Source organism: Epargyreus clarus, unplaced genomic scaffold (genome assembly GCF_041222505.1).
Source record: "Epargyreus clarus isolate Ecla_fem2 unplaced genomic scaffold, WU_Ecla_fem_2.2 ptg000035l, whole genome shotgun sequence".
Classification (NCBI taxonomy): domain Eukaryota; kingdom Metazoa; phylum Arthropoda; class Insecta; order Lepidoptera; family Hesperiidae; genus Epargyreus; species Epargyreus clarus.
In genome coordinates, this window is record NW_027332240.1 from 6,995,432 (window position 1) to 7,012,304 (window position 16,873).

General features: G+C 34.5%; 1 protein-coding gene across 2 annotated transcripts in view; it reads right to left on the reverse strand.

Moving 5' to 3' along the window:
* LOC140756428 (solute carrier family 2, facilitated glucose transporter member 8) overlaps window positions 1-16,502 on the reverse strand; it is a 42,168-nt gene extending 25,666 nt beyond the window's left edge. Inside the window, exons 1-2 of one of the 2 annotated variants that reach the window (XM_073091930.1) lie at window positions 16,378-16,502; window positions 466-622 (exon numbers count right to left, since the gene is read on the reverse strand). In XM_073091930.1, the coding sequence (XP_072948031.1) occupies window positions 466-547 (82 nt within the window). In that variant the 5' untranslated portion in view covers window positions 548-622; window positions 16,378-16,502. Of the gene's footprint in view, window positions 1-465; window positions 623-14,185; window positions 14,443-16,377 lie in introns of those variants that run through there. The other variant, XM_073091929.1, reaches the window with a different exon arrangement.
* Window positions 16,503-16,873: the final 371 nt, after the last annotated feature.

A 16,873-nucleotide genomic window follows, 5' to 3' on the forward strand; every position in this document is an offset into this window, starting at 1 on the left:
AAATTTCAAGAGTATTTCTATTTTTCGCGCAGAAGCCTAATTCTTTCAAAATAAAAGTAGACTAAGTTACGTCTCACCGAACTGCCAGTGAAAGTTCTGTCAAAATCCGTTTGACCAAAGAACAAACCGACTGACAAACAAAAACATGTAGTAATGGATAGCTATTTTGTCATTACAAATAGAAACTTAAGTTTTATTTATTTGTACTTACTTTTAGTAATAGGTTTTTGACCAGATATTATTTGATCGAAGTAGTTAATTACATGTTAGGTATAGTCCCCGCCAAACTGCTAGTCCGCTCTGAAGTTGTTGCGAGCATGTGTAGTCATACAATTTGCTATGGCGAAGCGATTCATTTCTATATACAGAGCGGACTAGCAGTTTTACGCAGACTATACCACATAACCCCGAGTTGCTCCCACGACACCCCCTGGATAATAAAAAAGAAAAGAAAAAGATACTTACCCATTAAAGCCATAAAGAATTGGTTGGCGATGCCGCCATTTTGGATCCTCGCGAGCCATCGCAGCGGAAGTATATCGAGCATGCTGCGTCACTTCCGGGGCATCTACTGAGGATCACAGGCCTTGGACACTCATTCTTGAATCTGAGATTTATACTTCTGTGAACAAATATAGAAATTAAATTATTTTTCTGATAATAAAAATTAAGCAACGAATAATCAGATGTGGAATTTTATACGATCACACTAAAATGCCATAATCGCATTTTGTATAATAGATGCCTCTGAGGACTAAATTGGAATGCCTCGGTCAAGTCAAGTCTCCCTTACCACACACTTCAAATCAGAAAACAGCAAACATTGCTGTTATTAGGTAGAAAAACAAGTGTGGAAAGTCGCACCACAGAGTTTGGCTCTACTACCTTTAACAACAAAAACAAATGGTCGAGAATTTATATATTTTGTACCTACGCTATCTATACATCAAAACATATAAATAAAATTGGATTGTCTGTTTTTAATATTGAAATAACCGCTTTTTACTACATATATATGAATATACATACTAGTACATACACCAAAATAACATTTTTTACAATATTAGTCTGTCTGTTTGTTTGTTCTGCCTAATCTTTGAAATGGCTAGACCGATTTTGACGGGACTTTTATTGGCAGGTAGCTGATATAATAAGGACTAACTTAGGCTACTTATATTTTAGAACTAGCTGTGCCCCGCGGTTTCACCCGCATTAGAATTAATTTTTACCGCGGTTAAAACCGCGGGGCTCAGCTAGTAATAAACTAACAACTTATTGTTACCATGTTATTACCAAGACAAGTACCATGAAGATTTCTTACAAGCTATGTACTGTGTTGATTAAAAATACATTTCAATTACTTAACATACATATTTCAATAAAACATTGAACATAGAAAATGATGTTTATCTTAAAAGACTTCACTGTTTTATGCAAAGAAGACTATATTTCAAATTTATATTTTTTAGTAGAAATTCGAGAACATTCATCAATTTATTTGTAAGAAACCTCTCATTATACTTAGTCTGGTTACTTCGATCAGATATTCGAAGTCTGGGGCCTACCACCATCTTTTAAAAACTATAATAGTTCAGGAAAGTTTTACTTCAATATTGCATCAACATTATTTTGTTTCGTACCACGACCTTCTTAAAACAGTTTTATTTTATTCGGGCCGATTGATGTAAAAGTAATTAGTAATTTGTCTATTCCTTATCCAAGAGGAAACTAGTCATACGCAGTTGAACAAACTTAATTATGTTAGACATTTATTATTATTTTTAATTAAATTTAGTAAATATTTAGGCATTCTTATTCATTTTTCGCTCATCCATTGTATAAAACCAACCGAAATTGTCATATTTCGCTTCAAAAGTTAAATTTTCTGCAATAAAGAATGAATAATTTCGACCAACACAATACAAAACGACTTATTTTAATATTATAAAAACAATCTTACTTTAACGAGGTCGTGGTACGAAATTTCAATGTATAATCAAAATAATATTGTTTTAAGTTTTCTGTACCATGGTAGTAACCCCCTGGTTATTAATCTCAGGAATCCACAACATAAGTCAATGGTGCGTTGTATCGTGAAGTCTGTGCATTCAGGCCACACACACACACACACACACACACATACAGAACACAACACCGTGCCATTCACTGGCATTGACAGTAATTGTTGTTTTATTGTGAAGCGCTGGCATTACGGTGTTGATTTAGTTTTTATATTTATAAGCGGTAAGTAAGGAACGGCGGTATTTATAATTTTAAAGGTACAACGTGTAGATCCTACGCTTATGATTTGGATCGTGATGTACAAAGTTAATTACATAGTTAGGTATTGGATGTGTGTGCTAGAAATATAGTCCATATTTAATGCGCGTTTCTGTAACTTGTTTCGAAGGCACCTAATGATAACAATCGGAAACTACGGTAAACCATAGGTTTGATTTGGGGCCTAAGGAGGGATTCTGCCCTGGGGCCCCCACAAGAAAGGGGCCCCGCAAGAGAGAAAAAATATTTTTCTACTTTTAAAAATATTTTACAAATTTCGCCGGGTTAGCAACTTTTACATGTTTTTTCCAAACTGTATTTTTCGCATTTTTACTTACTTGTAAGCTTCTCTACGATGTTTCTTTAATATACTCGTAGTTTCCTTAAAAATGACGATTAAACTGTATGAAATATGACTTCTATACACTTGAGGTGCATGACGGGTACTAGTACTGATTAAGGACCCGCGTGGCGGAGCGGTCACCATGCTGGTCTGACGCGCAGAGGGTCCCGGGTTAGATCCCCGGCCAGACAGATTTCTAAATGATGAATTTAGACTTCTGTTTCTGGGTCTGGGTGTTTGTGTATTTGTCTATGTTGTGTCCATAGCACCCACAATACAGGGAATCCTAGTGTGGGGCTGTGAGTGTAGAAAGCGTTTAAGGGGGGAGGGCGGAAGGGGTGGTCCACCTCGGACTCCCAGTCCTGGGGGTCCCCCAAACACAGTTGCTATTAGCTAAAAGGGTCGTTAGATCCAAATAATCTGTGAACTTTCCGCCTGGAGCCTCCGACGACCATAGTCCGTCACTGATTACTACTTAGACCTCAGAAGCTAATCCATTGATACCACTGCAATGTGCAGTCATTACTTCCTTATAATATAATTTCTGTTATTTGTACAACACAACGAGAAATAAAATAAAACTTCCATTGCAAGGAATCTGCGATCAAAGCCAGTTATTATTTAATGGTTGCTATACAATTTATAAAAAATCTCGGAAAATAAATGCACATAACCTGTTATTTATATGAAATATTATAGATTCTATAACTTATGATTGTTAAGTAATTACATATTGCACATAAGGAGAATGTATTTATATCTTACTAGTGGTGCCCGCGGATTCGCCCGCATTTTAAAGAAATAATATGACATACATAAAACGGAAAATTTGTACCTGCATTGGAATGACAGTGGTGCCATCTGTCGAAAATTGGTCTTACCAACTCCCAAACCCTCGTGGGCTCTTGGACAACAACTTTGCTAAAGACCATGACTTGATCAAATGCATAGTTTCCGATTCCATAACTACTTACGAATTAAAAATTATTTAAAAAACCTTTTCCCACGGACTAAATTGTGAATCTAAACCATTCTAAAGTCCCCTTGAACACACACAACAAATTTCATCAAAATCAGTCCAGTCGTTTAGGAGGAGTTCAGTGACATACACACGCACATAAGAAATATATATGTAAAGAGATGACGTCTTAACACGTATTATCTTTATCATAAAAAAGTACCATGGAGCATACATTCCATGGCTGATATTAAGTGGCTTTTGGCGCCTGCGGAAATCCATAATTAACTGTAGATAGGATTGGAGTCCTATCTGAGTTCCAAGATCTACCACTAGCTCTAGTGTAGTAAGGTAAGTTGGAAAGCCTCTATAGCCCTTAATATCTACACTAATATTAAAAAAAGGAAAACTTTGTTTGTTTGTTTGGTTGTAATGAATAGGCTCAAAAACTACTGGACCGATTTTAAAAAGTCTTTCACCATTCGAAAGCTACATAATCTACGAGTAACATAGGCTGTATTTTATATGAAATATATTTGATAAATAGATTTTGAGGCGGTATAAAGTTTGCCGGGTCAGCTAGTAATCCTATAAACCTGAATAGATTAGGGTTTATCACTGCTGTTATTTAGCAATAAGGGTTTCAATGGTGTTTTGAGGGTGGTAGGACCCTTTGTGGTTCGATTCCGGAATGCACAGCGCTGGAGTTTTCTGGTTTGAAGGTTTAAGTTAGGGACACATACATACTCGTATCTGAGGCATTCTAAGTTAGTCCGCAGAGATAGCACCGCATTTGTGACCTAGTTTAGGTAGGAATCATTTTATCTAGGATTGATTATAGATGTCTAAAAGACAATAGCCACTTATCTTCTGTATTGTGCAAATAATTAAAACCTAACATTAGGCAGACTAAATGCAAATGCTCATTATTTTTAATTAAAAAATAATAATAAATCATAAATCGTTTTTAATAAATAATAATAAAACTATCCATTCTTCTGTCATGTCATCTGCACATTGTCAAATTGATTGAGTATATAATAAAGGACGTAAATACTCATTATTATTTTGAAATCTGTTTTAACAGAATCGTAGTCATTATTTTTTATAGCGCACGATGGATTTTATCAGTTAATAATTTGTACTTGTATAACGTAAGTGTTGTCAGAACCGTGGTTACTTTACTCAATTATATATTATTCAATCGTTATATAATTTTGTAATAATTTCGTACGAGACAATGCGTCATATCTGTGATTAAAAGATGTGGGATATTGTATCACTTATTATAGTGCTTCTCAATGTGTTACGACTTAGGGGTTGCAAAGTCTCTATAAAGGGATTGCGACGACTTAGTCAAAAAAAAAAAAAACAATAAAGATGTCAAAAAGATGGTTTAGAACAACAACACTACATAAAAAATAAATCGTAGATTAATTTTGTAATGTATTTACCTACCTAATAATTAATATGGACGTAAATAGAAATGTTGCACAGATTTAATATTTGTAACATAATAAAATACAAGTTAGAAACAGAGAAGCGTAGGGGGTCGAAAATATTTTTACACTCATATAGTATAAATCACACATTAATGAAAGTATGAAGGCAGGAGGTGTCGAAATATTTTTACACACGTAGGGGGTCGTGATATGAAAACTTTGAGAAGCTTTGTCGTATCTAGTGTAAACTATGATTATTCTAGAGTGTAAGGTCGAGGACAGGCGAGCAAAGACGAATCACGCGTGATAATATTATCAATTATATTATCACTAAGTGTGATTCATGGAACACTTGACTGACATGCTCGTGTGGGATGATTATTAAACTAATACATTTCCTAGATTATTTCTAAGTACTAAGATTGCTAGGCTTTAGTTATTATGATGATTGTTATTTATTATATGTCTCATAAAATGACCTTTCACTAGAGAATTAAGTATAAGAGCAAAATCTGACAGTTTAAAACTACTTATTGCGTTTTTACTAGGCTTTTTACTTTTTACTTAGGCTAAGACAACTCAAATTTTCACAAAGAAACATGAGTACCTACATCTATGGCTGCAATTATAATAAATATTAAAAATAAATGAAAATTTGGCGGTACGGAACTTTCCATTGGACTCGCACTTTGCAAAAAATATTTGTACCTTTTGCATTCCATTCCATTCCATTTCATTTCATTTTATCTTATTTTATTTTAATTAAAGTGGTGGTTCCAGGAAACTGTATCTATTCATAATTCCCCATAGATTTTTGATTTTATAAGCACTTGGTTACAGACGTCGTTAGCGTCAATGGCCACTTAACATCAAGTGGGTTGCATGATCATTTCCTACTTGTCGCTAAACTAGTAATTATTATACTTAAAAACAAATAATCTGACTGATGAAAAGTTATTACCTGAAAAATGAAATAATGTAGCTTAATTGTCACTCATAATTTAGACGAGTCTAAGAACACTTCGTAATATGTAAATCCATAAAGCCGTTTGGACGGACAAAAAAACATACATATTAGTCAAAAATATATAATTACAAATAGAATAGGACTATTAGTCTAATCTAGTGGACTACGTTCATTATTACTTCACATAACTTACGAGTAAGTTAGAAACCCATCATAAAGCTATATACTTAGTGCTTTGAATATAATACTTTTAGAGATTACCGTAGTGAAAAAAAACCACGTCTTTTACTAGGAGGCATGTAGGTTTGCTCGCTATGTTTTCTTTCGGCTTTAAAGCTTCTACGAGCATAGAAAGTGATCCATCCCAAACCGAGATGGTCACGGATTCAGGCAAACGTAGTCGGGACCGTGGAAGAGTACTACTAGCGAATCCGTGGTCTCGACACAGGGCGTCCAGAGGAACACCGTGGGGATTTAGCCGCTAGGAATCCGCCATATCTTTTCTGCTGCCCCCGTAGCTGAGAGGAACCCATGAAGGGTTACCCCACAAAGGCATAGAACGTGACAGACGCGTGCCGTGGCAGACAAAAAGTATTTTAGTATACAATGGATATTAAAATATTTATATCTACTGTAACAGTCACGCAGCCATCGACCGTTACTGTAAAAAGATTGTTAAGAAATAAAATCAACGGGTTGCACTCCGGGGGTAACTCGAAACCTAACCAGAATAATAAAATATAATAAATAAAAAAATAAACTGAATTTTTTTTATACTGACACCGGATGATAACTTGAATTTTGCAGTTTGCTTTGCCGTCTTACTAATTTTCGATCAGGCCACATGTTCTGACGCGAGTTTAATATTTTTTACCCATCACAAAAGTTCACAGCGCGGCTACAGAAGTTTTCACTTAAAGAATAAGATTTTGTCAGTCATAGCTTGTGTCTGGCTCGTTTAATGGCTGTACATATAAATGGGACCTTTTTCTGCTTTGCCAATAATACATGTCCTTCAAAGCACGGAAACACGGATGAAGAGACGCTTGCGGTTATCCAAACAACTTCCAACAGCACGATGTCGACATTTATATATCGGATTGTGTATGAACAATTCTATTGTATTCTATTGACGTATATAATTTAATACTAGCTGACCCGGCAAACGTTGTGTTGCTATATAAATAAAAAAAATGTTAAGGCTGAACAACCCTTATCACTTAGGGGTATGAAAAATAGATAGTAGCCGATTCTCAGACCCACTGAATATGCATAAAAATTTGGTGAAAATCGGTAAAGCCGTTTCGGAGGAGTACGGTAACTAATATTGTGACACGAGAATTTTATATATAAGATATAATATTTATGTAGGTTTGTCTGTTGAGATGATGGTAATTATCTGGTCATTTATGATGTAAGCCAGTTTCCTAAGAATCTAATATATAAAATTCTCGTGTCACAGTTTTCGTTGCCATACTCCTCCGAAACGGCTTGACCGATTTTGATGAAATTTTTTGTGCTTATCCGGTATCTATGAGAATCGGCCAACATCTATTTTTCATCCCCCTAAGTGATAAGGATTGTTCACCCTTAACATTTTTTTATTTATATGGCAGCACAACGTTTGCCGGGTCAGCTAGTAAGATATAATAATTATGAAGGTTTGTCTGTTGAGGTGATGGTAATTTATCATGTAAGCCAGTTTCCTAAGAATATATGTATATTCGTTACGTTGAAAGGAAAACGTAACGAGAATATTGGTATTTAATGGTTAAGTAATAACGTTGAGTTATGTAATTATGTTTTTTCCCAGTTTTCTCATAACATTATAATTATGTAAGTAATGTCTATTTTAAAAATACTTTGTAAAACCACATATTTGAAAATGTACTTTACGTACTATCGAAGGTAGGTATTAAAGCAGTGATAGCCTAGTGGTTAAGAAATCCGGCCTCTCGATCGAGGGGTCCGAGGTTCAAATCCCAGGCACGCCGCTGATTTTTCAAAGTTATGTGCAAATTAGAAATTAATTATCACTTGCTAAACGGTGAAGGAAAACATCGTGAGGAAACTTGCATACCTGAGAGATTAATAAAAAAAGATCTCAAAGGTATGTGAAGTCTACTAATACGCACTTGGCCAGCGCGGTGGACTATGGCCTAATCCTTCTCGTTATAAGAGGAGACCCGTGCCCAGCAGTGGGACATTAATGGGTTGATGATTAAAGCTCTAGCGCCTTAAGGGAGGGGCAGAAGAGGGCACCCCCCCTGGGCCTTGCTCTTAGGGGCCTCCAAACACCGTTGCTAAAAAAACAGTCGTGAGAACCAAACAATATATGAAATGTATATGAGGCAGCGAAAAACAAAGGTCACCGAATCACAGGCGAATATCTATGACACACTTGTAATTTTGTTAAATCAAATCAATTTTTTACACTGGGGATCTCCGTTCAACTTGCTGTCCCGTACTTCCGACGGCCTTAATACGCCACTTCATAAAGAAAACTTTTTCTTTTTGTAGATTAATGACACATATTAGAAAAAATCAAACAGAGAAACTTATAGGTATAGTCCGCGCCAACCTGCTAGTCCGCTCTGAAGTTGTTGCGAGCAGGTGTAGTTATACAATAGTATACAATTGCAGTTATACAATTGTATATAATTGTATAACTACACATGCTCGCAACAACTTCAGAGTTGTAATAATAATAGTTGTATTGTAATAGTAAATTTACTATGGCGACGCAATTCATTTCTATATTCAGAGCGGACTAGCAGTTTTACGCGGACTATACGCGTGTATTAGAAATTGTCCAATTTTAAATATTGTATAGACAAAATTTGGATCGACTGTTTCACCTTTGATTATACTCGTATTTAACCCATAATAAATAGTAATTTATTTCGTCTTTAAAAGAAAAAAATCTTTGACGTAAGGCCATCTACTAACTACTTATTGATAACCATAAAGCTCAGTAGACAACTGATTACCATCTTATTAAATCTATAGTGCGGTTCCTACCATACTGTATTTGGGAGGTGTTACGTCAAACTGTTTAATATTCCATTGACTAGCTCGCTGACATGCAATGATTTAAGTAGGAAACTCAATATTATAAAGTATAGAGCGAGACTATGGGTATGAACAATACACAAAGGTGAGAACATTGGTGTTCTGTACGGTATAAGGAAACCAGTCATAAAATCAAGGTTAAGAGGAGTGAGCTGGGTAATTTCGTTGTTTTAATAATATACAGGGTCATTGAAAATTAGATACATTCCCTTGGAGGCAAAAAATAAAATGTGCCGTACCATCTGATTGGCAATATAAGATTATGCACAAAAATAGGATCAAAATAGGATATTCACTTAGGGAGCATTTTATTTTTGCCTGAAATCGGTATTTAGAAGTAAAAACACAAAAACTTGAATATCCCAAAAACAAATCACTATTGGCTTGGGTACTTAATGACAAAATCTATTGCAAATGAGCTCTACTTTTACCCCTGCAAGGGAATGTATCGAATTTTCAGTCACCCTGTATATTGTAATTCATAGTTCAGTAGCATTTTACAACTAAGGGCTCTAATATGCGAGCATCGTTCGGTCGCTAAACACAGGCGAAAGTCGAAAGCCGGAGGTCGGCAACTGTGACTGAAGGAAGATACGGATAGTTTGCGGCAATCACTGACGATTGCTTTGAAGGGTGTGGTAAGGAAAACGTACTTTTCCGAGGCGTTCCAGCTTAGTCCTCAGGTAGCGGCCCATCTGTGGCCGATTTTAGATAGGAATCTAATCTTATCTAGAGTTGATTATATCAGGCGCACTGTGTGCTTGTCTGCTGCCCCTACATTATAAAAAAATAAAAAAGCTTACTTTCACTCTTATCTATCTATCTATCTTAGTCCGGTCTGAATATAGAAATGAATCGCGTCGCCATATTAAATTGTACAACTACACCTGCTCCCAACAACTTCAGAGCGGACTAGCAGTTTGGCGAGGACTTCCCTAAGCAGATTATCAACAACCATAGGATATCTGCTTAAGACTCGCAACAAAGTTTCGCTTAGACGCACTCTATAGTAAACATTACTCTACGGTAGGAAGGAATAGATTTAAATTGTAGATATGGCTTGTCCAAATATAAGATACATTTTGAATTTTGATAATAATATGATTCAGTATCATTTATTACGCACAACACAAATAAGTATCGAACATATTTATTTTTGAATTTTTAAAAGTATGTCTTATTTATCTAGGTGTACAATAGTGTACATATTTCAAGGAATTGTTACATTTTCTTTACAATTTTATATTTATAAATAACTGAATTTCTTTTATTATATATTGCATGTACGTTATGTTATGTAAATGTGTGTATACATTTACGTAAATTACGTAAGTAATAATTGTGTTACGTTGTAAATTTACGTCATTTACCCATAGATTAGTAAAGATTACTCACTCCTAACAAGAAAAAGTACCCAGTTTTGAGAATTGAAATAGTTGCGTAAAAAAGTTTTGCCACGTCTCCGTGCTGAAATGTCCCTAAAATATTTGAAATAATTATTTATTTATTATGTATATTACGCAGTATTAGTTATTTATTCGTAAATTCTCTAAAAATGTCTTTAATTTGTTAAGAATTATAAAAAAGAACTTACTAATAAGCCGTTTGTGGCTTCATTCAATTTCAAGGCGGCGAAGTATCTTTACTAATCTATGCTTCAGAGTTAGTCTAGTTACTGTAGTCCTCCGAAACGGCTTTACCGATTTTCACCAAATTTTATATACATATTCAGTAGGTTTGAGAATCGGCTTATATCTATTTTTTCATACCCCTAAGTTATAAGGGTTGTTCACCCTTAACATTTTTCTTTATATGGCATCACAACGTTTGCTGGGTCAGCTAGTAGGTATATATGTCTCATTCTTTGGCACACCTAACTGCCCTAACGACTTGCCGGATTTAATTTTAATATAATAATATGTGTCGGTTTCGGATTTGCGGAATTCTGAGAGGGACATAGACTATAAGTAATTTTTAGATAGTATTTTTTTTAGTTGGGAATAATTCGGTTATTTTATATTGATCCAATCATAACCTGATTGATAGATTTTTGGATGAATCTTCATTTTTTACCTTGACTAACCAACCCATTCTGAATGTGTGATATCAAATTTTATTTTTATTTATTTTTAGGGTATGTAGTTATATAGTATGTTTTTATATAGTATCTTCACATATACAATCACAAATACAAGTTTATATCACCCTTTAGTATCCATATAAACCTTTGCTCTCTATGTGACTTATATATTATCCATGGACTTTATCATATAAACAAGCTTTTACCGGATTTCTCTAGTACACCCGTCTGGAATAGATATAGATTTATAGTGGTGATTGGAAGTCAATTTAGAAATATTTGCGCCGCCAATTTTATTACAATCGAACAGTAGTTGGTCTATGTTATCATTGTAAGCTTTTTAAATGACTTGAAAATGACTCATTCAGCCGGTTTCAACTACTTTTCATAAACAATAAAATAATACATTTATATTGTGAAAAATCTATATAAGTAGGTATCTGTCCTTTTTTAAAATACAAAAAATTACCATAGATTATTTACCTATAGTAAGTCGCCTAACTATTAACATCGCAAACATTTTAAATCTATTTAATTTATATGGAGTTATGTATCAACAAATAATATAAAATAATCGTAGTATTTTAATAAATAAGTAACCTATGTAAAATGAACCATTTTGTGAACCATTCTGCCACATGACTCAGTTTTGAAAAAATAAGGGTCAGTTATACGGAGAACTCAACTTTTTATAGCATTCCACAAAGTCCATTCAACGTGCTTACCGATGTTAGAAAAGGTGACAAAATAACGACATGAATGAATGATACTATTTGACAACGGGTGCGATTATAGAGATTAGTACATTCGGTGCTGACAAGTGACGAGTGACAGGTTTTTTTAATTTTAAGGAAAGATAAATGAACAAAAGCACGAATTACGTTATTATTTAATACTAGCTGTGCCCCGTGTGCCTAGTTTTAAAATATAAGTAGCCTAAGTTACTCCTTATTACATCAGCTACCTGCCCATAAAATCCTTATAATAAAGTTCCGTCAAAATCAGTTCAGCCATTTCAGAGATTAGCCGGAACAAACAGACAGACGGACAAAAAAATTAAAAATGCTATTTTGCTGTATGTACTGTACGTATACTCATATGCATGTAGTAAAAAACTGTTATTTCAATATTAAAAACAGACACTCCAATTTTATTTATATGTCATATTACAACGGAATTATTAAAAAAAGTGTTAAACCTTGAATCTAACAAAATAAAGTAAAGCTTTTTACAGCGCATTGAAAAGTGCTGTCCTAACACCACGAAAAATTATTCTTTCTTTATTAATATTTCTTTTCTTATCGCATCTTAGAGTGTAGACACCAACCTGATAGGTATTTTTTAACATACGAGTAATAAAAAATAAATGAGTGCGAGAACAATACGATATAAAGTCATAAACAGAAATGAATCAGATGAACTTTATAATTTATAGCGACAGCTTCTAGTTTAATGTAATTTTAATATCTTTATGTGAAAAAGTTACACGATTTAATATTTTTATACATCAAAATTTAAGTTCAATGATGTCATGCAATAAATGCAATAAAAAAGTCCGATAAAACTGATACTTCAATTGAAAGTGTACATCTCTATAATTGCACCGTCGCGGTTAATAGGGAAAAAGAACCAAAAAGTGGTCAACTTTTTCATTACATTCCAACGAGACCCTAGCACCTGTCCAATGGGTCTCCAATGTCGCAAATACCGTGTCGTGGTATTTTAATTTCATTTCGAAGAATTGTCGGTAAATTATTTAGATATAAAGTTTTTATTACACGCATGTGTAATATTATGTGCAATTACTCATAACCACAATCAATTAACTATTTATTGTACAATTTAAAAAATATATATGCGTTTAATTGCATGTAAAACAATTGCTAATTTGATTGAACGATAACTATAAAAAACACAATGCAAAATGCACTTTAGAAATATTTATTACCTTCATTTTCAGAATCAGAGTATACTATGAATATAAAAACATTAAAACATACAATTTTTAAAATCAAATTCTAATTAATACCGGTGCTATTTCAAATTGATAATTTGTAGTCTATGGAAATTATGGTATGATATTATGGAAATATTTATAAGAACATCGAATCATTTGACCTTTACTTTAATAGTGTGTAAAAAAATCGTGATAAACAGGTATTAAAATACTTAGTCATTACAAAAGCTACGTTTTTCATAATTTATGTTGTACCTTTAAGATATTCGGATAAGTTTTAAAATACTACATAATTACTTCATGTATTTTTTAAAACATATTTTTACCACGCTTTTATTAGCCTGACCTGTATGTATGTATGTAACGGAATCTTTGAACTCGATTCTATCCCACTTTGAACGGTCCGATTAATTTAATATTTTGAACAATTATCAAGAACCAATGACAATACACGATTTAAATAATTTTATCCCATTCACCTCATCAGGATCGTCAGGAATCAGGATTAACGATTTTCCTTGTGCGATTTTAGCGTCGTTTTTAGTTTTGAAACTAAGTATACTTAATAATTATTATTTACCTAAACGGGGAGAGAGACAGGCTACCTGATGGAAAGCAGTCACCGTCGCCTATGGCAACCCCAGAGTCGCCAATGCATCGCCGGCTTTGGAGGAGAGCTCTTATTGCACATTTTTTGAAGAGTGCCATGTCATACCATATACTAAAAATACATTATTTTCTACTTAATTACGACTAAACACTTTTATCAAGATTAACATATGACAGCGGCCTTCTGAGGCCTAATGTTTGTTTCACATAATTCTTAAATGACATGACAGCGCTCTCAGTGAATTGATAAACACAAAACGTAACCAGGAAAATATTTAATATAATATTTGGTTCACGCAACACATTGTAAAGATGAACCTATTGTGAAATAATCGTAAATAAACGAATAACGTACAAGCTTAGCATTTTGAATTTCGAAGTTATCTGATATAACGCGGGTAGTTTAGAAAAATAAATAAGAAATATGGTGCAATTTTAACGCTTTAAAACTTATTCAAAATCGTTAATTAAACTTACATTTTATTAATTACGCACTTAATTGCATTTTTTTAATTAACACATTTTCAAACGTTACTTCCTATAAACTTTAAGTTCACAACAACACAAGCCACCAAAAAACAAAATTTAAATTTAAAAAAACTATTTATTATCTACACTTAAGTTTAAAAAGTTTCAACTGCTTTTAAATTCGGAACACAAAAAACTTTTTATCGTATTTCGTTGTTAGGCGAAGTGCGTACGAATACGCGTGCGCACTACGAACGCGGTTCATTCACTAACTTCTGTGCGTTGCTGTCATTAGCGGGCTTTATAGAAATAAATGTAAACAAACAAAAAGGTCGCGGCTTGTGCGTCAGTGAACTTAGTTTCAGTCCCAGCGTGATATTCAAACGATAATAATTATTTTTTAAACAATGAACATACTCATAGATTAGTTAAGATTACTCACTCCTAACAAGAAAATATAACCAGTTTTGAGAATTGAAATAGTCGCGTAAAAAAGTTTTGCCACGTCTCCGTGCTAAATGTCCCTAAAATATTTGAAATACTTATGTATTTATTATGTAAATTACGCAGTATTAGCTATTTATTCGTAAATTTTCTCTAAAAATGTTTTTTTTATTTGTCAAGATAAAAGGAATAAAAAAATAACTACCAAATCAGCCTTTTTGTGGCTTCATTCAATTTCAAGGCGGCGAAGTATCTTTACTTATTAAAGATAAATAATGTTTTTATTGAAACTAGTCTCTTAATCGGATGGTTCGAAGTTCGAATCACAGGCACTACTGATTTTTCAATTATGTTAGTATTAGAAATTATATTAATTATTCGTGAGGAAGTCTACTTGCTTATAAGTTCGTTAAAGAAATTCCATAGTGTGTGAAGTATTCCAAGTCGCATTTGGCCAGCGAGGTAGACTTTGGCCTAAAACTCTGTCACTGTTGATACGAGACCCAAATCTATCAAAGGCTGTTCCAGATTCCATAATTAAGAATACCTAAGTTATTAACGTCACTCACAAACGGCAGCATAATTCCTAAATCCAGATGACACATGAGGTTGACGACCCGCGTGGCGGAGCGGCCACCATACCGGTCTGACGCGCAAAGGGTCCCGGGTTCGATCCCCGGCCAGACAGATGTCTAAATGATGAATTTAGATTTCTGTTTCTGGGTCTGGGTGTTTGTGTATTTGTCTATGTGTGTTTCCATGGCACCCACGACACAGGGAATCCTAGTGTGGGGCTGTGAGTGTAGAAAGCGTTTACCTTACCTTTAAAAGGTGACAATCTTAGTCGTCAGGAGTGAAACGCATTTCTGACCGACTTCAGGTAGAACTTGTTGTAGAAGGTGGTAGAACCCTTTCTGGTTTCGACTCCGGCGGCACCACCGCCACACCTATTTCTGCCTAATAACAGCAGTGTTACGCGCTATTGTGTTCCGGTTTGAAGGGTGTGGTAAGGGAGACAGACTTTTCCGAGTCGTTCCAGCTTAGTCCTCAGGGGTGGCGGAGCATCTGTGGGCGACCTCAGGTAGGAATACCTAATCCTATCTGGGGTTGATTACAGATGCCCATGGAGGGCGGCAGTAGTACTTAGGTACCATCAGGTGGACTGCATGCTCGTCTGCTACTCTTATATTATAAAAAAAAAGAATCAACTTCAGGTCGAATGCACGCACATTTGCTACTTCAGTCCACATTCACTATTGCTACTTTACGCAACTTCATTTTATTTTATTTCCTATTTATTATTATTATTATTTATTTATAGTTGTACTGCCTTCAATTTTTCTGCACATCCCTAATGTGACTGGGAGAAAATGCTATTTAGCACTAAGTCCGCCTTTTGCACCACACTGTTTTAACATGGTCAATAAAGAGTAAATAAATAAATAAATAAAGTAACTACATATACTTAAAAAGAAAATACGTAAGTACTTACCATATGTTTAGGAGACCCACATATATGTAATACCTATATCATTGGAGGACTCATGTATATCCTGGGTGCTAGTGATGATGCTGCGATGCTGACGAGACCATGGAGGACCTGATCAATGGGCTGATATTGTTAAGACAGTCTATTCATTGTCACTAAGTGATACTTATAATAGTGGCTTTTGAAACTTAAACACCAAAAAACCTAAACTTTACTTATTATTCATTATACTCGAAGTTTTGTATGTAAAATGTAAATATTAACTTACCTCAACCTGATTACTAATGTAAATTACCTGCTCACATACAAATTTTATAGTATTTGTGCAATGTGCTTTGCTTACGTTAATTTGAAAAACCACAAAAATAAGGAAATATGTAGAACGCACGAAGAATGATACAATTTTACGAATACACATATATACATTGAAATTGTTTGTCTGTGACTTCAAAATTGAAGGTAGAACCCTTTGTGGTTCGGCCGCCACACCTATTTCTGTCTTATAACAGCAATGTTAAGCGCTGCTGTGTTCTGGTTTGAGGGGTGTGGTAAGGGAGACATACTTATCTGACGCGTTCTACTTTAGTTCTGAGGGACAAAATAAACTGAGGGTTAGTAGCTCACCTGTGGCTGAGCTCAGATAGGACACTAAACTTTTCTGGGATTGATTATAAATATCTATGGGTGACTGCGATCTACCTGCGATCTTTTTTGAAGGTGGTAGAACCCTTTGTGGTTCGACTCCGGCGGCACCACCGCCACAC